Source organism: Lolium rigidum, chromosome 6, assembly GCF_022539505.1.
Source record: "Lolium rigidum isolate FL_2022 chromosome 6, APGP_CSIRO_Lrig_0.1, whole genome shotgun sequence".
NCBI lineage: Eukaryota > Viridiplantae > Streptophyta > Magnoliopsida > Poales > Poaceae > Lolium > Lolium rigidum.
In genome coordinates, this window is record NC_061513.1 from 278276463 (window position 1) to 278297169 (window position 20707).

The 20707-nt window shown below is 41.5% G+C and overlaps 1 protein-coding gene across 4 annotated transcripts; it reads left to right on the forward strand.

The window, feature by feature from the left end:
* Positions 1 to 8029: 8029 nt before the first annotated feature.
* Positions 8030 to 20189, forward strand: LOC124668633 (tubulin alpha-2 chain-like). 4 transcript variants are annotated; one of them, XR_006991774.1, is made up of 9 exons: positions 8030 to 8179; positions 9368 to 9464; positions 13574 to 13654; positions 13753 to 13834; positions 14908 to 15174; positions 15281 to 15459; positions 16952 to 17121; positions 18636 to 18803; positions 19984 to 20189. XR_006991774.1 is itself a non-coding variant. In XM_047205739.1 (4 exons), the coding sequence occupies exons 2-4, from the start codon at positions 9444 to 9446 to the stop codon at positions 15063 to 15065; spliced, it is 261 nt and encodes an 86-aa protein (XP_047061695.1). In that variant the 5' UTR covers positions 8030 to 8179; positions 9368 to 9443; the 3' UTR covers positions 15066 to 15243. The 4 variants fall into 4 exon arrangements, 2 of the variants coding, with proteins under 2 accessions (XP_047061695.1, XP_047061696.1); XR_006991775.1 differs by having other exon boundaries at positions 14931 to 15174; XM_047205739.1 differs by lacking the exons at positions 13574 to 13654; positions 15281 to 15459; positions 16952 to 17121; positions 18636 to 18803; positions 19984 to 20189 and having other exon boundaries at positions 14908 to 15243.
* Positions 20190 to 20707: the final 518 nt, after the last annotated feature.

Below are 20707 nucleotides of genomic sequence, written 5' to 3' on the forward strand. Positions count from 1 at the left end.
ATATTTTAGTCTTATCACAGTTCAAACACAATCTCTAGTCGCATTTACATCCTTTAGTTTCAGTTATTTACTCTACAAAAACACATTACAAAACCTTTTCAATTTAAATCATTCCGCTTGAGATTTGAGAAAACTTACAGTAATTTTAGATAAATAGTAACAAGGGGTATCAAGGTCATTACTAGTAGCTCCTCGTGGTTCGATACTCTTATTTCGAAACTTGCTACAACTGATTTGTGAACTTGCAGTCATCAGAGGATTTCTGGCCTTGTGTTTCCAAGATTGCTCTCGGGAGAGTGCATCACCAACAATATTTCATAGGAAGCTACGCCGCCAACGGAGGTGGTCAAAGGGTGTCCTTCCCTAGAGGCTACGCCACCCTCTTCTTTGGTCATTTGGCGTTCTTCCATCCATTGTTGGTTCTTCTAGTCGAATGGGGACCTTTCTATTTCCTCCTAGCCAATGAGCCTGAAGGGAGGCATTGGATATTCATCGCAGCGTCCATGGGTTTCCATTGAAGCTTTGTCTCCCCAAGTGACTTTGTTCCGCTGGTGGCGAGGTGCTCGTGATGGAGAATCTTTAGACCCAATTGATTTCCCCGATAGGTTTTTGAGGTTCTCTTTGCAAAAGACAAGGACCAATTTGTAGTGTCCTATTTAATTTGGGTATTTCTATAAGATGAAGTGAGCTCATCGTAAGTGTGTTTGGGCTCCTTCGAGGCCCTTCTTGTGTGAAAAAATAGTCTTAGATGTGAATGTGAAGTGACTCACGGAAGTACTAGAAATATCGAATCGAGAGGCTCCTACCAGATGAGAGAAAAAGGTATTTAAATACTTTCCCCGCAAAAAATGGCATTTAGATACTTCAATTTTTTGTGACTTGGGGAGTTTTGAGGATTAAAAGAATCACAACGGATTAATTAGCAGGTTCCACATGTGGCAGGCGGCCTAGGGTGGTGCACGGAGTAACGGACGGGGGATATAGTTTCCGACGGTATATTTGGGGATCGATAGATACATGCATTATAGGGTTGAAGATTAACTAGCTAAGAGATGATGTAGGATCCTCCTAGCGTGACATGCCTCCCTTAGCTTGCAAGTTTATGTGGTTTTGAGTACAACCATAGCATTTTTAACAATAGCATTATTATGGACACCATGCCAAAGAGCTAGGTTTTTTGCGTGATTTCATGTGTTCATCAAGACCAAAATGAAAATATAGTGATGATTGTATGTGAAACTCCTCTTTATTAGTGATATAATAGTACATAATAGAAAAAACCAACTCAAAAATACCCCAAGTTGTTACAAAAATGTTTGTTGCTTCAAAGTGCAAGTTTTGAGCTCCATGTCTAGAAACTTCCTGATAGTAAGTTGTGTATTGATTTGTCTGCTTTCCCACCAACCTTATATACCCATATGATAGTGCCAAAGATATGGTTTTACGACCGTTTTTTAAATTGATTTCATGTGGCCCCCGCGACGGAAATACGCTAACTTTTTTATAGAAAATGGTGATTTGTGTGATTTCCTATTTCTTAGTGGTTTTTTAAGTGGTTATATATTATTTAAGAAATAATGTTCGGATTGCAATCTTTCCAAGCCGATCTTGACGCGCATGTCGGAATCGCAAGCATCACACCACCACTCAACTCTCTACGACTAAACTGACAAAGATCATGAGCAACTCTGTTGTTTCTTCTATTTTTGCCAGCATAACTTGTCGATAGGGTTGTTTCTTTAGCTTAAACTCTTTTATGTGGTTTTGAGTACAACCATCGCATTTGTAACAATAGCATTATTATGGACACCATGCGAAAGAGCTAGGTTTTTTGCGTGATTTCATGTGTTCATCAAGACCGAACCAAAAATACAGTGCTGATTGTATGTGAAACTCCTCTTTATTAGTGATATAATAGGACATAGTAGAAAAAACCAACTCAAAAATACCCCAACAAGTTGTTACAAAAATGTTTGTTGCTTCGAAGTGCAAGTTTTGAGCTCCATGTCTAGAAACTTCCTGGTAGTAAGTTGTGTATTGGTTTGTCTGCTTTCCCACCAACCTTATATACCCATATGATAGTGCCAAAGATATGGTTTTACGATCCTTTTTTTAATTGATTTCATGTGGCCTCCGGGACGGGAACACGCCAACTTTTTTTTTTTATAGAAAATGGTGATTTGTGTGATTTCCCATTTCTTAGTGGTTTTTAATGTGGTTATGTATTATTTAAGAAATAATGTTCGGATTGCAAACTTTCAAAACCGATCTTGACGTGCATGTCAGAATCACACTTAGCATCACACCACCACTCAACTCTCTACGACTAAATTGACAAAGATCATGAGCAACTCTGTTGTTTCTTCTATTTTTACCAGCATAACTTTGTCGATCGGATTGTTTCTTTAGCTTAAACACTTTTGCAATTATAGTAGGCGTCCATGAGTGCCTTATAGTCAGTTTCTATAACCAAATCCAACGACCTTCTTCCCTGTTTTGCAAATTCACCTAGAGCTAGCGAAAGAGTATACAAGAGCCATGTCCAAACCTGCTTGTAGACAAGTCGGTGCTTTAACAAGGCATAATAACAAGACCATCTCAAAAAGATACCAAGTTGTTATAAAAACCATTTAACTTGCTTTTAAGTGGTAGTTTCCCTCTATAAGTACATATTTTTGCTAGGCAGTCCAATTTTTTAAGGAAGTGCCACTTCAAAACTTGTGTATGAATTTTACTAGTTACTGGCAAGCTTGTATTCCCATAATTGAAAGGGGTTAATTGGGTCTATGCCATTGCAATTTTCGTCGATTGGAGAAATGCCATTACAAAATCTAGACTTGGATATATGCCACTCCAACTTTCTCATACTTCTACCATGCCATTTTCTCAACTTAATAAGAGAATAACAGTTCAAAGACTATGTGTATTGCAGTGTGTACTACAGTATTTACCATATTGCCCCTGGGTACAACTTTGGGCAGCACTATTGGATCTTCCGGTAGTGCGGACACGAGCGTCACCATTGCTGGCTTCTAGGGGCTCGCAGCGACCCTTTTGGAATGGAGAACCAAGCGGCGGCCCTGCGTGCTTGCGGCCGAATCCATCGGAGAAGGCAAGCAGGTTGATGCGGAAGCGTGGCTGGCGTCGCCCACAACGAAGTAGACCACCCTTATGCGCTCATAAAGCAGAGCGACAGTGACAGGGGCAGAGCAGCGGCATTGGACCTGTCCCGCGCCATTGGGGGCTAAATCGATGGGAGGAAAGTGGAGGCTGCGCGGTACTTGTTCATCGGCGGCGGTAGATCAGGTCCACAACGAGAAATACTCAGGGGTGGCAAGAAGCAAGGCACCCGACCAGCGAGCTAGAGAGAGGAGAGTGACGCAACCACACGGGGGAGCTGGAGGGAGGTAGGATTAGCTGCCGGCGGGCTGGCCTGTGCGCTGGGTTCATGCGGCGAGAGCTGGCACAGCGTTTCCAGATGCAAGATTCCAGCTATCAACTCAATGAAGAAGAGCTTTTATTATTATTCCTTTTCTCTTTTATTACGCGTTAGTACGTGAGTACAACGGTGCCATGATAGTATAATTGACTGTATATTGTTTGGTAATGATCAAAGTGGCATAGAAAGATGTATGAAGAAGTTAGAGTGGCATATTCCCAACTCTGGTTTATGTAATGGCATTTCTCCAACCTGTGAAAGTTGCAATGGCATGAATCCAATTAACCCTATTTAAGTGGTTTTGGCATGATTTCATGTGTTCCAATGATCGTGGCCCCTAGAACGGAAATAATTTGATTAAAGAAGTGGTGATTTATGTGCATTTCCTCTTGGTTAGTGACATAATAGGGCACATGAACAATACCAACTCACAACTAGCCAAGATATACAAATTACTTCGGTTGCTTCAAAGTGGGAGCTTTCCACTCTAAGCCTATAAAGTTCATTGAGGCTGGTCCAATTTGTCAAGGATGTGCCATTTTAAAAGTGATGTATGAGATACTAATCACCAAGTCCCTTATAGATCCATGTTAGGACTAAATTCTAATGGTTTCTTACTATTTCGTGTGACTTTATATGTCCCCATGTTATGCGGCCTATGGAATGGAACTACAACAGCTTTTCATGCAAATTATAGCTTTTTTATGACTTGCCTCTTTATTAGTGATAGAATAGAGAATAAAACATAGCAACTCAAAAGTTCCAAATTATTTGAAACATATATGTTGCATCATGGGCTACACAAAAATGGCAATCAGAGCGAAATACGTCGTATTATGGGCTACACAGAAATGATAAATTCTAACAAATGTTGACGTTTCAAAATATGCACTGTTGCCAGATCCACAATTTAATCAGTTTCACAGAGCCAAAAATACAAAGTATTTCGTATTTTTTTGCATAGTTGTAGAGTACATCATTGTATACCTCTGGGATTTTTTTCCGGAATTTATTGAAACTTTGAAGTGCTAATTTTGAATTTTTGAAAAATAGGATGCATGTAACATTGTAACCCAAGCTTCAAAACCCCACACACCTTTTGTTTTTTATGTTTAGCATGCATGTTGATCGTGAGTACACAAAACATAGTCCCCCGATCACGCTGGCAGCAGTTCAGTTTTCTAAATAACATAGGACTAGTTTTAATTTGAGAACCTTGAATTTGAACGATACAGATGTATGTTCAAAGTCTGGACCGTATCGCCCAGTGCCGTCTCTGATGTGCAATGCTCATGTGATGAAATTAAGCACTGCCCAATGAAAAATTATAATTGGGTCGATGAAACTCCTAGTTTTATTTCCGGGAAACTTATAAGAAATGTAACAATTGTTGGCAATTGATATAAAATACCAATGTCAGCTTTGCTCCTCTCAGGTTGTTATGGCCTAGAAGCTACATTAGGAATATACGACCAGTACTGAAACCATCTGACAAACATGTATCCTCTATGTCCATAAGACTGCTCATAGTGGGAGTAACATAGCTAGTAACATCACACATCTTAAGGCATTTTGGTGACATGACATGCTAATAAATGAAGAAAGAGAGTGAGGTGGTAACTAGCTATGTTACCATAACATCACACACCTCAAGGCAAGATGAGTCTACAACATAATAAATGATACAATGCATGACACCGCATATAAGTAACTACCCACTATGAAGGTAGTAACCTAGACTAGTAACATTACATATGTTACTAGTCTAAGTTACTCCCCGCTATGACCAGCCTAAATAAGTAGACTTTTGGCCTCAAAATTTATCCACAAAAGAGTGTATTTATAGCTTTTAAATGCACTTTAATCTACGAAAAAATTCTCTCTCGGTGCACGGGAAGCGAGCCCAATAACATTTAGCACATGGTCTTCTTATTTTCTATACACACTTAGTTCATTAGAGGTGGGGTAAATAAAATGGGAGAAATGGTGGATATCACATTTTCCAATACTACCTCCATATCGGTTTACTGAGGTATTACACATTTTAGAAAAAAAAATTGACCATTAGTTTGGTCAATAAAATGTAAGATATAATATATAGAAAAATTATATCATTGGATTTATATTGAAAAGAAGTTTCAAACGTTATAATTTATGTACTCCCTCCATACCGGTTTACATGGGTATTACACATTTCGAGACAAAACTTCGACTACTATTTAGTCAAAAAAATATAAGATATATATTACAAAAATTATATTATTGGAAACTTCTTTTGAATATGAATCCAATAGTACAATTTTTGTGGCATATATCTCATATTTTGTTCACCAAATTTATAGTCAAACTTTATCCGCGAAATGTGTAATATCCTGTAAACCGGTATGGAGGTAGTAGTATATGCCTTATATTTTATTGACCAAATTTATCAATATGAAGTTAGTATAAAAAAATCTTAATTTATCTTGGAAAACCTAGACATGCACTCTTTTTTGGGAGGGAGGGAGCATGTACGCAAATGAAAAAACTGATTGATCGAGCTCGTTGACCAATAAATTGAGGTTTGGAAGGTTGAGAGCCAAATCCCGTGGACCAAGAGGAAAATTAATTGTTGCTACAGTAATATGGTGAGGCATCGGTGTAATTAAAATGGTGCCTAAAATTAAGATGACATACTCCTACTACGGATAGTTTGTTTTTCTACCCAATTAACTCTGAGTTAATAAGGGAGAGCAATCAGGGTAGTGATTTCGGGGCGAGATTATAGGGGACCACGCGGTCAGTTGTTCTACTGGCCAATCAACTGCTTTGGTTTGTAGGAAAGTAATCAATTAAAATAATTAGGGTGCGGATATTTGGAAAACGAGATGTTCTCCACCGTTGCAAGCCCAAAAATAACTGAAAACATTGAGGGTATGTGGAATCACAAATTAATTGAACCACGTATGTATTGTCACTCAACGCAATTGCCAATTCAACTTCACCACCGATCTCGGGCACAACAGTTGTGATAGCACCTTGGATAGTTTCATCATACATAAAACAATTGACTTCAGTTTAGGAAGATAGATTACTTGATCTCTTTAATCAGCACACCACTTGGTCCAAGATCGCCTTTGTCTTTGCTTATTGCGTGAACCAGTAGCTGTGAGTGTGATTCAATTAGAAGTTGGAACGCGAGAAATGCCCCATTGCTGCTAAACTATCTGAACTCTGAAGTGCTCGGATACAGTCTTGGGCTGCACACAGAGTCCAAGCATATTTTGCAACGGCCCAAAATTCGTTTCTGGCCCAAAATTCGGCCCGACACCATCACGCCTTGAGCACAAGGCGCTGAACCATCATCACGTCATTTTCTCCTCCCATCCATCACGCACGCCTCTCCCGATCTCCTCTGCCGCCGCCTCCGCCTCCGCCACGACGGCCAGCTCCCGCCCAGCTCCGGCGACTCCTCGCGCTGCTGAGCACCGTCCGGCACCACATCCTCGCCCTTCACCGATGCCATGCCGCGGGACCGTCAATCTGATGCTCCCCGTCGAACCCTAGCCGCGATGTATCTCTTCTTGTCGGCGCCGCCGGACCCCTGCAACGTGGCTCCATGGAGGGATGCTCATGCCGCCGTCCTCCACACGCTGCAAGGACCACGCGTCTCCTCTGAGGAGGGGACGGGATCTCGTCCGTCGGCATCACCGACGCAGCTCCCCGCTCTACAAGGACTGCTGCATGCGCGCGCGGCTTCCCCGTGGCCGGCCATGTGAGGCCACCGTTTGTCCGCAGGTGAGAACAGTTCTCGCCCCACTCTACTTTTCCTTAATGTGTCGATGCAAATGGAGGTGCTCTGTGTGCTAATCCAGAGAGGAAAGAAGCTAGTATTGTGGTGTCCGGGAAACTGTGACAGATATATGGATTCTCCTTTGAGTTATCTACTAGTACTAGCCTCCACAAATTTGCTGATTGATCAACACTGAAATCTCTTAAGTAGTAGGCTACAATATACAATCATCGAACATTTCTCCAATAATCCAGGAGCAAAAACATGCCCATAACTTGCTTCTTACCAGATTGATGAGGCGTAATAATTGACTACATCAGCAAACAGCTGACTTAATCAGCTTTTAGTACTGAAAGTCCAAACAAATATATAGGAGCCTTCTAATCTGTACTCCTGATTCTGTCACTTGTATATAGGAAGGTGATTTGAGGATTTCTTGTACCAAATCTGAAATCGAAATCAGGCAAACAACTTACTAATGTTGCTCTGTTCCACAATTTTTATGCAGTCACCGGGACATGCCTGAAATTCATGTGTCGCCCTCCATCGATGCCATGCCGCGGAACCGTTGATCTGATGCTCCCCGTCGAACCCTAGCCGTGATGTATCTCCTCTTGTTGGCGCCGCCGGACCCCTGAGACGTGGCTCCAGGCCTAGCTCCTTCAGCCACGAACCCGTGGCGGCGCAGTTGGCTTTCTCGCCGGTGCGTGCATGCATCGGTTGGTTCGGGCGCGGCGCTCCGTCGAGCTCGCCAGACCGCATCGCGCGCGTTGCCGATGCACTTGGGAGGGCGCTGCACGCCGGCCATCAGGGCGGGACGGCGGCGCCGTGAGCCATGGAGGGATGCTCATGCCACCGTCCTCCACGCATCTCCTCTAAGGATGGGACAGAAGGCTTGTCCGTCGGCATTGCCGGCGCGGCTCCCCGCCATGTGCCGCCCGCCATGTGAGGCCATCGTTTGTCTGCAGGTGAGACCAATTCTGGCTCTGCTTTGCTTTGCTGTGTCAATGGAACTGGATGTGATTTGTGTGCTAATCGAGAGAGGAAAGAAGCTGTGTTGTGGTGTCAGCCAAACTGACGCCATATATGTAATCTCCATTTAGTTATGTAGTACTACTACTAGTTTCCACAAATACGCTAACTGACCAACTCTTAACTCTAAGTGCTAGGCTGACATTTCTCTAGTAGCCCAGGAGCAAAAACATGTCCATAACTTGCTTTTTACCAGACGTATGAGGCGTTATATTTGAGGAAATAAGCAAGCAGCTAACAGCTAACGGAATCAATTTTTTATTACCTAAATCCAAACAAATAGGAGTCTTCTAATTTCTTCCAAATCCTATTTGTTCTCCTGATTCAGTCACCTGTATCTAGGGAGGTGGTATGAATATTTCTTCTACCAATTGAAACTGCAAATCAAGCAAGCAACTCTCTGTTCCATTCATGCTGTCACAGGGAATTCTCTGAAATACATGTGTCACCAAAAGCACATCTCATTTTCAGTCTGTTGTTTGTATACCTCGATCATTGTTTTGTATAGGATTGTAGGAATTTAATGGTGCATTTGTGAGCTGAATATGGTCTTAGATTCGATTTTTCTAGTTGTCGTTTTTCCTTGGGTCATGTAGGCAGTCAGGCCAAGTAAAGAGATAGAATCCTTTAGTTAAGTAATTTAGTAGGAAGAGAACGATTTTGAGAAAGAAAAAACAAAATATGTCATCTTCACATGTAGCTGTACACCCAGATCATTATTTATTTTGTTTTGTTTCTTGTGAGCAGAATTACGATTATAGTCATTCTGCGCACTGATGCATGCAGCAATTCTAATATCCAAATGAGCAAATACTACCTGAAACTCTTGAAGACATACTAGCTAGTTAATTCTGCTATAAATCATGAAACATTGTTCTCCTTATTTGGGGTATGCTCTTGTAATGATAGTTTTTCCTAATAAATGGTAAGACTGAAATTATGTTTGTTGTTGGTCCAGATGTGCTTGGTCTGTATCTATGTATTGCGGCATTGTCTGTTGGGTTAGAAAAAAAAATTCAGCTATATTATTTAGTAGACCGAACTCTGAACTATCTATGAAATGCACTAGAAATTTTTAAACCTAATATTTTTTTATTGATTCTCTTGCATTCTATCTTGGGCAGCCATTGGAGTGGACGGTGGAGTGTCTCAGAGGAAGGCGCCTCGCCAGATTGGAAGAGGGCTTAGTGTGTGAACCTGATGAATGTCGCACCCTTGCAGGTGATTCCGATACTTCTAACGAACTTGCTGTCAAAATTGTTGACATCTTGATGGTCTTATGTAGACATAAAAAATGGAATTGTGCATTGAATTACTCATCTTGAATTCTGAAATTCTTCTTCTTTTTGATCGTGTGTATTGGCAGTGTATGTTGTATTGTCTAGCAGTGCTTCTATGTGTCATTGAGATGTTTTAGTTTTCTAGCTAGAGGTGTTAGAAATTCTGCAGTACGTGTATGCTAGCACTAGAAGAGGTTATCAAGTCATGATTTCAGCTCATTCGTAGTATACATGCATGATGTAAATCCTCTCAAAGTAAATATACTAGTATTTAGTGGTTTTGTATCAGGTAGAGAATTGCTGGCAACATTGGAATTGCTAAAGCATTATATAGGCATGAAAAGTACTAATACGGGCAAGCCTCATTGGTGTTTTTGCTTCTTGCTTTCTTTGCTTTCCTAGTCCATCTACTAGTTTTCTTCTAACTTTTGTTAGAATTGGCTTTAGATTTAGTTGTTTCCGCTATGCTGATTGTACTTTGTGTCGTTTTCAATTTCTTATAATACATGTACCCCGTAACATATTTTGGGGCGTGTTTGAGAATTTTTTAGGATGTCACATATCCAATGATCAATTGTTGAATGCATAATTGGTTCCAATTCATAAGCTTACGGCAGGGATATACCATTTTGAGCTATTTTAATGACCAGGTGTTCAGGAACAACCTATTAATTGGGTCTCAGTTTAAGTGGCAGGGCAGAAGGTGAAACCTATCTATTGTTCACCATGGTTCCTAGTTTCCTAATTTTGTTCTGGAATTAGGTTGTTAGCTGCCTTTGTGTTCAGTAGCTGCATCAGGTTTTTTTTTCCTGTACAGGCCTATAGGTTCTAAGAGTGATTTGCGGAGTTCGAATTATGTTGTGCCGCTAACTCACTCATGGGAACAATTTATTTAAACATAATAAATAATTATTTTACTGAATATTTGTTTGTGCATTCTTTCAAGGATTGCTACCTAGCACCGTCAAATTGTGTGTATAATAAATCAAGTATTACAAACCAATATTTGAATTGTTAATGGGCACACTATGGTTCATGTTCCTTATTACACATTCAGATATTTGTCAAGATTCAAAACAGAGAACATATTCAGTGCTATTAACCTGCTATATTTTATTACTAATTGAGCAACTAACTTGGGAGCAGATGTTGTCAACAGAGTAAATTGGATTGTATTTACCTGTGAAAATATATTGGTTGTGCCCTTCTTCGATTGGTAGTATGATTCTCCAGTCTTGCATCAAGAAGCACTTTACCTCAAATTGCAAATAAAAAGAGGGAATGTTTTTTTGCAACTTCAATAGAAGGAATCTAATTCTGCTTTTGCGGACATAAGACGCCAAAAACACACTGTTATAACCAAGTTCACGAATACACCAAGCTCCAGCTGAAGCATGACATGGTACTATTGTTGCATGGTGCTGGGTGTTAGCCTGTAGGTCCGAACTCACCATCTTTGATGTAAAAGTAGCTCCATGCAGCAGCTTTAGCTTGTATATGCTCTGAAAGATTATTCTAGAATCTTGATGAAGTGGAAGCTTTTCCGTAATAGAATGCATGAGAGTGTTATATTTTGTTTTGAACCTTTGAGTTTTTGTACATAAATTTCCTAGTTCTAAACCTTTCGTAATATCTAACAATCCCTCAAGTCATTTCACGTTACACTAGGCTGCTAGCTTAGCAGTTTTTTGAAATTTTAACCTCCATGTTTCGAATTTTAATTCGTTACTAGAGTGGGCCCTTATTTTTAGATAGAATGCCTAGGTCTGGTATGGCATGATCTCCTTTTTACAAGCATGTAGCCATCTATTATTTGAGTGGTAGGCTATTAATAATCGCGAAAACGCAAAAAGCTTTGCGTTTCGATTCATTGATAGAAAAGAAGTTTACATTACAAGCCTAAGACAAGGCTGGGACACCCACACACACACACCCAACACTCAAAACGTGATTACGACAAAAGGCCGCAATCCGTCGAGTGCTCCTCTAAGACGCTACAGTGTTAGCTCCTCCGCCAAACAGAACCCATGCCGATGAAAGTCGCAGTGCTTGTGCATCATCGAAATTACCAAGAACCTGCCAGCCCGCAGCCAAGAGGCGTACCACCCGGATCCCGCGAGCCCACCCGGCTCAGCCGGGAGCATTGCTGCTCCGGGGACGCCGTCGGCGCAGGTGGCTACCTCCTAGCAACCTCAACGGACGCGCAAGCGTGCGGTCTTCGACAGCCCGCCATCAAGCTACGTAGGCCAGCCCACCACTCGCTCATCCAGAGGCCCGCTCGCGCTGTCCGAGGAAGATCCTCGTCGCGCAAGCCACCGCGATACCCCTCAAGAGGCCGGTGCGCCACCTACATCGCAAGACACCTCCCAAGCGGCCAACACAGAGAACTCCGAGGAAGAACCACTGCCCGAACTCAAGTTCCCAAGACGACGCCTCCAAGAAGGGTACGACGTCAAAGACGCCGTCGTCGCCCGATTTGGCATGCCAAATCTGAGGTTTTCACCCGAAACCTGAGACCCTGGGCGAGGGAGGAGCCACAACTCCTCGATGACGCCACATAGGAAACGGCACCCTCAGGCGTCGCCGTCACCGGCCCCGAAGGAAGGGCTTTCGCCCGGAGCATAGTACCTCACCACCGCAAGCAGCGTCCGCCCTTCGCCTAAAGCTCACGCGCTGACCCGTCCAATGGGAGGGCTCGCCGGCAGGGTTGCGCGCATCCACCTCAGGGAGGTATCGCCGGCCACCCAGCACCGCCTACGCGCCACCAGCGCCGCACGGGCGCCCCGAGCCACCACGCCAAGATGGCATTAGGCTCAGCTCAACCCGGCGAGAGCAGCAGCACCCTGCGCTCAGAGCCGAGGAGGATGGGCAAGGAGCAGGTGGGCGACCGCACCCAGGCGCAGGTGGCCGGAACGGCCCGGGCCCGCCTTCCCCGAATCGGGCCCGAAGGGCCCAGATCTGGGCCGGCCGACCCGCGCCGCCACGGCGCCAACTCCGGCCGCCCAGCACCGTCGCCGTCAACCCAGCGCCGTCGCCGTCGTCCTCAGCGTTGTCGCCGCCTTCCCCAGCGCCGTCGCCGTCGCTGGGCAGCCATGGAGCTCCTGTCGCCGCCGTCGGGTTTGCCCGCGCCCCTACAGGCGTGCGGATGGTGGAGATGCCCGCCGCCGGCGGCACCGCGCGGGCTTTGCCCGGCGGCTCCCGCCGCCGGCGGCGGAGGAGGGGGCGGGAGAGGTCTGGGGCTGAGGAGGGAGTTAGGGTTTCGCCCTGACTCGCCCGCGGGGACGAGCCAGGAGCGTCTAATCCGCACAAAATTATGATTTCAAAATTATCAGTGGTAGGCTATTAAGTTGTACAATATGTCTACCTCTTACTGTCTGAAGATAACCTGAGAGATGATTTGCCAACAACCTAATAGACATGTAGCAAACCCTACGTCTTCAACGAAATGAAAGAGAAAGATTCCTTTGCGTTTCCTCGAAAAAAAGATTACATTTGTCTTTAATTAGATTTGCCGCTCAGAAGTAGAACATTAAATATTGTAATTACAATGATTGTCTGATGTGAAAGAAGAAAAGTGATGATGCTATTGTGACGTTGGATAAAAAATGTTCAAACTTTTTTGGTCATATTACCATGTTCACCATCAGCCACCATAGCCCCTATCTGTGAACCAACATTCTTGCATGAACTCTATCCGTGAATAAACAATCTTGCATGAGAAAAAATGCAGCTTTTGTTTCTCTGATCCATCTCTGAATCAGATAAAGAGAGTGATCTTAATTTTTCTTTCAACCGACTTCATGTCATTTTCTGTAATGTGAAGGTGTTTAAACTTTTCTGCAAACAATCTTAAAATTTGCAGAGAATATGATTGGCATGTGTCATTACTAGTGATTCCATTCCATGATGTAACTCTTTTGTGCACTCTTATTCTTTATTGTGTGCCTTTTATGTTCTATGCTTGCTAACTTCTTAAGTTTGATTCTTACCATATCATTTTTGAGAGACGGCGTATAACACCTGATGTTAACAATGAATTGCGATAACCAGTCAGGTTTTTTCCCTGGAATCACATTTTTGATACGAGATCTGGTAGATGAAGGATTTGGTTGAGTTGCAGGGAGTGAGATGGTAAGCCTGGCTTTTCCTGGGATGTTTGGCTGATTCATTTGTGTGATGTGTCTGATTGATGCAATCTTGTGTTGTTGTTCTTCATTTTTTTTGTTCAGCTGGGGCGCAGGGATACTGCACTTGACATGGCCAAGTCTGTCTACACGGATGTCCATGTGAAGCTCACTGATGGCCGGCAAGGTTGATTCCCACCATCAAATCTTCCTTTTCTCTTTGCATATTAAGTTCTATACCATCAGATCCAGTAGAGTCCCCCTGATTTATTTGTGTTAAGCTATGTTACCAAGTGCAATAGTACTGACACAACTTATGAAGTTGTCCCTTGGTTATGGTGAGCTCCATAACGGTGATGTATTTGGTAGTGTGAACTAATTAGATGCATATTATAAATTTGGCTTTGAATGCCCCAGGTTTTGTTTGTGCATTTTGTGTTTTTGTAGTGTTGACGTGTCTTGATTTGACTTGTTTATTTAGTCTATATATGTGCCAATATACATGTGTCTACATCAAATATACAGGTAGGGTGGAAAATCAACTTTTACTTGCTTGTTAATATCATGTGTTATATAGACGGGTTATTGCAATTCATTGATAACAAGTATTATGTATTTATCAAAAAAATCATTGTTAACCTCCTATATATCTAGCTTAACTCAGTTTTAGCTTCTGGTTTTGCTTAGATTTCCATCAGATGCATTGTCTAGTTGTTACTAGTCTTCTTGTTTAGTCGTGGTGGTTTATTTAGGAATACGGGGCAAATTTATGGAGTGCTTTCTTATTTTCCTTGGTTTAGGCTTAAGAGTGCTTTCTTATATTTAAAGAAGTTCCCATGGCTCTCGAAATTTAAGTTGTTTTCCGTCAAGGCATCAAGATAACACTTGTCCGTGTCTAATAATCATTGCTTTATCTAGCAATACCCTTACTAGTATTTGGCTTTTACATACTTACCTTAGTAGATAGTATATATGTCAGGTTATTTGTCAATTTGACACCTTATTTTGCTATGTTTGGAATGACATGGTATTTTACACCCTCCTTTTTAATGTAGGTGTAGCTTATGCTTGGATATTCAATGTATGTTTTGTGATATGTCATGGCGCATTTCTTTCCAGCTCCATTAGGTGATGTGTCTTGTGTGCAATGATGACAGTAATTGTTATGTTGCTGATCATTTGTCTAACAATTGCCTCCATTATCACAGTTGGCCAAAGAGATTGTTGATTTTTTCCTTGACTACTTCATGAACCTTGCAGAAAACTACACTATTGGTCTCCAGGGCTTCCTTGTCTTCAACGCTGTTGGAGGTGGAACTTGCTCTGGCCTTGGTTCTCTTCTCCTTGAGCAGCTCTTTGTTGACTGTGGAATAAATTCCAAGCTTGAGTTCACTTGTGTGTCCTCACTCTCTCATTGAACACACTTATGTGGTTGTTCTTAACAATGAGGCCATCTATGCCATCTGCCTCTGGTCCCTTGATATTGAGCGCCCAACCTACACCAACCTGAACATGCTTATGTCTCAGGTATAAGCCTATTTCTTTCTAGTGCATGTTTTATGTATGGGGAATGTTGTAGTATTGTGTAATATTTTCTTTCACTCTCATTAACTAGGTTAAAACTAATGTGCAGGTCATATCATCATTGGCTTCTCCTCTGGGGCTTGATGGTGTTCTCAGTATTGATGTCAATGACCTCCAAACCAATCTGGTGTCCTACCAAGTATCCACTTCGTGCTTTCCTCGTATACGCGCAATTTAGGTACCTCCGCTGGAATACTAGAGGCGATGGCACTAAAGTCTTGATCAAAGGTAATTTTGAGTTATCAATATTAATGGTTTTTAACACTTTGGTAGACTATTCTGAGTGTTTATTTTTGTAGTTAGGTGGAGTACATGTTAATATTACGCGAGAGGTAGGTTTAGAACTTTGGTTATGGTTGGTATCTACGCGGCATGGTTCTACTTTCACATGCTAAATAAGTGAACAAAGCGAATTTTGTCTCATGAGTTCATCTGGATATTGTAAAGCAATGTTAATTACGATGTATCTGTATCTGGACAATAGGGCTCTGAGTTAGAGACTAATTTTGCAAAGCAAAACTACCATTTGGTGGACTCCCAAGCCTCTCCTCACAGGCTACTGGACACAAATGATTTTCTAAGAACCAACCGAATTTTGAGGCATTTTGATGGACTTCATGCAGATAGATGCTTTATATTTTTATCTCACCAACTACAATTGGTATTTAAGTTTAAATCTGAGATGGTTATGTTATAGTTTCATTTTGGTAGATTTGGCAGTGAACCCTGTGGAAAAGAAGAGCACTACTCGCCCAGAGGTTCATGTGTATGTATGTAATACAATATGGTTGTAGATAGCCAGTTTTGATGAGAGAAAGTATTATTAGTTATACTGTTAAGTCCTACAACTATTCTACTGCCTCCGTTCCAAATTATAAGATGTTATGGCAGGCTACCAAAACATCTTATATTTTGAAACAGAGGTAAAAGAATTTTAGGCTGTTAGTGGTGGTCACGATTTCAGAAGCAAGTGAAATTTCTATATGTAGCAAATTATATGTTTGTTTATAGCCATCTTTGTATTTTATACTATTATTTGATTTGCCAGTAGAATGCATATGTGTGTTATATTTGTTTTGAGCCTCCGAGTTTTCCTACATAAATTTGCTAGTTCTAAACCTCTCGTAGTATATAACATTCCCTCTGTGTCATATTACGTTGCTCCAGGCTACTAGCTTAGTGGTTTCAAATTTTAACCTACTTGTTTCACATTTTCATTCTTACTAGAGTGGACCCTCTATTTTAGTTAGAATGGCTAGGTCGGCTATGGCATGATCTTTCTTTCGACAAAAATGTAGCCATCTATTATTTGAGCGGGCAGACTGTTAAGTTATATGAATGTCTCTCTTATATTTGAAAGATTGCAGTTGTCTTTAATTTGATTGGGCACTGAAAAAGCAGAACCATATTTTGATGGCAGTAATTGTCTGGCCTAGAAGTACAACAGTGACAATGTCCATTTGTTAGGTCACTCCATGCTATTGTGACATACAGAGAACAAATGTTCACATGCCTTTTCTGCTCATATTACCATGTTCACCATCAGGCCACCATGGCCTTTCTCCTTGAACCAACATTCTTGCATGAACTATGTCTGGGAACCAACATTCTTGCATGAACTCTGTCTGGAAACCAACATTCTTGCATGAGCAGAAATGCAACATTTTTTATGTGAACCAACTTTTAACCTCTGAATCTCATCTTTTTGTGTGTTTTGCAGGTCAATGATGCGCCCCTGGAATCGTTCCGTGCCTGGCTGCTAATTGGTGTATTTTCCTTGTATTCCAAGGACGCGGTGCTGATGTTGTTCCTCCAGATGCGTAGTCGCTGCCACCGCAAGAAAGATGAAAACATACTGCTGCTAGGTTACTCCACACGCCCTGTATGCCGGTGAGTACATTCTCCTGGCCCTGTATGTTTCTCTTTTGCTGTGCTAAATTGCCTTCTACAAAATATGTGACCGGTATTATGTTTCATATTTGAAACCTGAATATGGTTCTTTGGCATGTATCGAGCACTTCAACCACAAGGAAAGCTGTTCATAGAGCGTGAAATGATTTTAATTCATGTTAGGCCCCGTTCGGTTTGGAGGAATTTCAAAGGAAAAAGTACAGGAACAGAAACCGGAGGAAAACTAACCAGAGCAGCGTTCGGGATGCAGGATTGCACCCATTAGATTCCTTTTGAAAGTTCCTGTTACCTGTACTTTTCACGGGAAAACAAAAATCCACCCAGATCTCGTGGAAACTTCCTACCGACTGAGCGCGGTGTGCCTAGCGAGAAAAGCAAGCTCGGCAGCCATTAATTACTAATTACAGTATACTGGCAAGTAGGCCATGGCTTTTGTGGGTCCGTGTCTTTTTGGATTCCTGTGATCAACTCTCCTTTGTTCCAAACGCTCTCTTTTACAAAAATTTCTGCAATTTTTTTGATCCTGCATTTTTTTGATCCGAAGTTTTCTCACCGGACACCTTTTCTATTCCCGTGGTTCTCTGCGTTCCATTGTTTTAGAATCATTCGCTCCGAACGGGGCCTTATTAGTTGCATACTTGCCTCCTTGATTATGGTACATCTAGTTTCTCTGAAGACCTGGTAAAGATACCTGAACATGTTAAACAGTCACTAACATACCTGAGCATGTTAAAGATTTTTAGGCTGTTAGTGGTGGGCACGGCATCAGAAGCAAGTGAAATATCTGTAGGTAGCCAGTTATTTGTTTCTTTATAGTCATCTTTGTATTTTATACTGTTATTTGATTTGCAGTAAAATGCATGAGTGTGTTATATTTGTTTTGAGCCTCTGAGTTTTCCTTCCTAAATTTACTAGTTCTAAACCTTTCGTATTATCTAACATTCACTCGTGTCATTTCACGTTGCCGCAAGCTGGTATCTTAGCGGTTTCAAATATTAATCCGTGATTGGAATTTTCATTCTTACTCGAGTGGACCCTTTCTTTTAGTTAGAATGCCTAGGTCTGGTATTACACGATCTTTCTTTTGACAAGCATTTAGCCATCTATTATTTGAGCGGGTAGACTGTTAAGTTGTACAACATGTCTCCCTCTTATATTTGAAAGATTATGGTTGTCTTTAATTTAATTGTCCATTGAAAAAGTAGAACCATATTTTGATGGCAGTGATTGTCTGATGTGGAACTACAACAGTGACAGTGTCTATTTCTTAGCTCACTCCATGCTATTGTGACATAGAGAACAAATGTTCACACACTTTTTCTGCTCATATTACCATGTTCACCATCAGGACACCATAGCTTCTCTCCTTGAACCAAAATTCTTGCATGAACTATGTGTGTGAACCAACATTCTTGCATGAGCAGAAAAGCAACATTTTTTCCATGTGAACCAACTCTATACCTCTGAATCTCATATGTTTGTGTGTTTTGCAGGTCAATGGTGCGCCCCTGGGATCGTTTCGTGCCTGACTGCTAATTGATGTATTTTCCTTGTATGAATGACAAGATGTTGGTGCTGTTCCTCCAGATGCGCCGTCGCTGCCACCGCGAGAAAGATCCCGACTGCTGCTGCTAGTTGACCCCCCATGCTGATGTGCACTGGTGAGTACATTCTCCCACCCCATCCGTTTCTCTTTTGCTGATGGGTGGAGGTGGACCTGCAATTGGTAGCTTATTTTATTGTGCTAAATTGCCTTCTGCAAACTATGTTATCAGTACTATGTTTCATAAACTGGACTGGTTCTTGGGTATGTATCGAGCACTTCAACCACAAGTACAACTGTCCCTAAAGCACGAAAGATATCTGAACGTGTTAAAGCGTCGCTACCATTGTTGTGGAGTTGCATACTTGCCTCCTTGCTTATGGTAAAGCTAGTTTCTTTGAAGATTTGACAAAGATACCTGAACGTGTTGAAGTGTCGCTACCATTTCTATTGTACCGCATTTGCATGCAGAATCAATCTTCAATCTAGTTTTAGGTATAAATTTGCTGGTGGGATCATGCTTGCACTTCGAACAATTGAATGCTTGGTGAGGAACATAGCTGTTCATTTAGGTACTTGAAAAATATTGTGTCGGTGAATCATTCAGTGATTATAAAGGATCTTGACAGTTATCCCACTGATACTTATAAAATACCATAATACCAATAGATTAAAATATCAGCTGTACTCCTATAATACATTTTATCTTATCGGTTTCTTGTTTTGTCTTTCTTGTACAACTTTTCATTTTATTAGTTCTACCGTTAAATCCTACAACTATGGTACTACCTGCGTTCCAGAAATATAAGATTTTATGGCAGGCTACCAAAACATCTTATATTTTGAAACATACGGTACAATAATTTTAGGCTATTAGTGGTGGTCAGTGGTCACGATATCAGAAGCAAGTGAAATATCTGTAGGTAGCAAATTATTTGTTTGTTTATAGCCATCTTTATATTTTATACCATTATTTGATTTGCCAGTAGAATGCATCTGTGTTTTAAAACTCCCTCGTGTCATTTTTCGTTGCTCCAGGCTACTAGCTTAGCGGTTTCAAATTTTAAATCCTACTACTATGGTACTGCCTTCGTTCCAAAATATAAGATATTATGGTAGGCTACCAAAATGTCTTATATTTTGAAATAGTTGCAGTAGAATTATCGGCTGTTAGTGGAGGACAGAAGCAAGGGATTGTTCATGAGTGTGTCATATTTGTTTTGAGTCTCCAAGTTTGTCCTACATAAATTTACTAGTACATCTCGTATTAACATTCCCTTGTGTTATTTCACTTGCAGCTCAATCTACTATGCACCTTTGTTGATTGCGATAATTTCAAGTAGTGCCCACTTCCCCTCGACAAGAAATGCATTGCAGAAGTAATAGTAACTGGACAAGCTTTAAAAAAGATGTTTGTTGATGCATACCACACGGTATATATAAGCGTTGTAGTAGCTTTAGTGCATTTTAATGATTGTTCATCTTTGCGATTGTATTGAGTTTCTCTCGCGGCAACCTGTGTGATGGCCTACAATATTTTCATGGGGATTCCTGAGCCATCGACCAGGTTTAATTTTTGGGCAGAGTAAAAAAAAAGGCAAATGAAGTTTGAAATCTTTGGCTTGGGTGGAGGGTCTCTTTTACTTGTATAGTTTGTTGTTGCAAAGTGTATGTTGTGAGGATTGACGAATCTTTGCTTAAGTAATTGGAGTTTGTCTTGCTTAATACTACCTCCGGACCATTTTAATCAACGCAGGCATGTGATACACTAACTTTTGCTTCCCTCCGCGTCGATTTAATCTGACCGCAGGGAGTATTTGCTAAGTATTGGATGTAGCTGGGGACAAACTGTCTTGGAGTTACTCATATTCAAGTTGAAGTAATCTGATGGGTAGACTCCATTTTGTAAGAGCAACCTATAGATCTTACAATGCTTGAGGAAAGGAGCTGAGTTACCATGATCGATCTACTAGTATCAAGCAACTCAGCAGGCTAATCTATCTGCTTTTGCTTCAAGTCACG

Coding starts and splice junctions, on each gene's coding strand:
- LOC124668633 (XM_047205739.1), top strand. CDS start 9,444: ATGAATGTCGCACCCTTGCAG. Junction 9,465..13,752: donor TGAATGTCGCACCCTTGCAG/GTGATTCCGATA, acceptor TTTTTTGTTCAG/CTGGGGCGCAGGGATACTGC. Junction 13,835..14,907: donor GCTCACTGATGGCCGGCAAG/GTTGATTCCCAC, acceptor TGAACCTTGCAG/AAAACTACACTATTGGTCTC.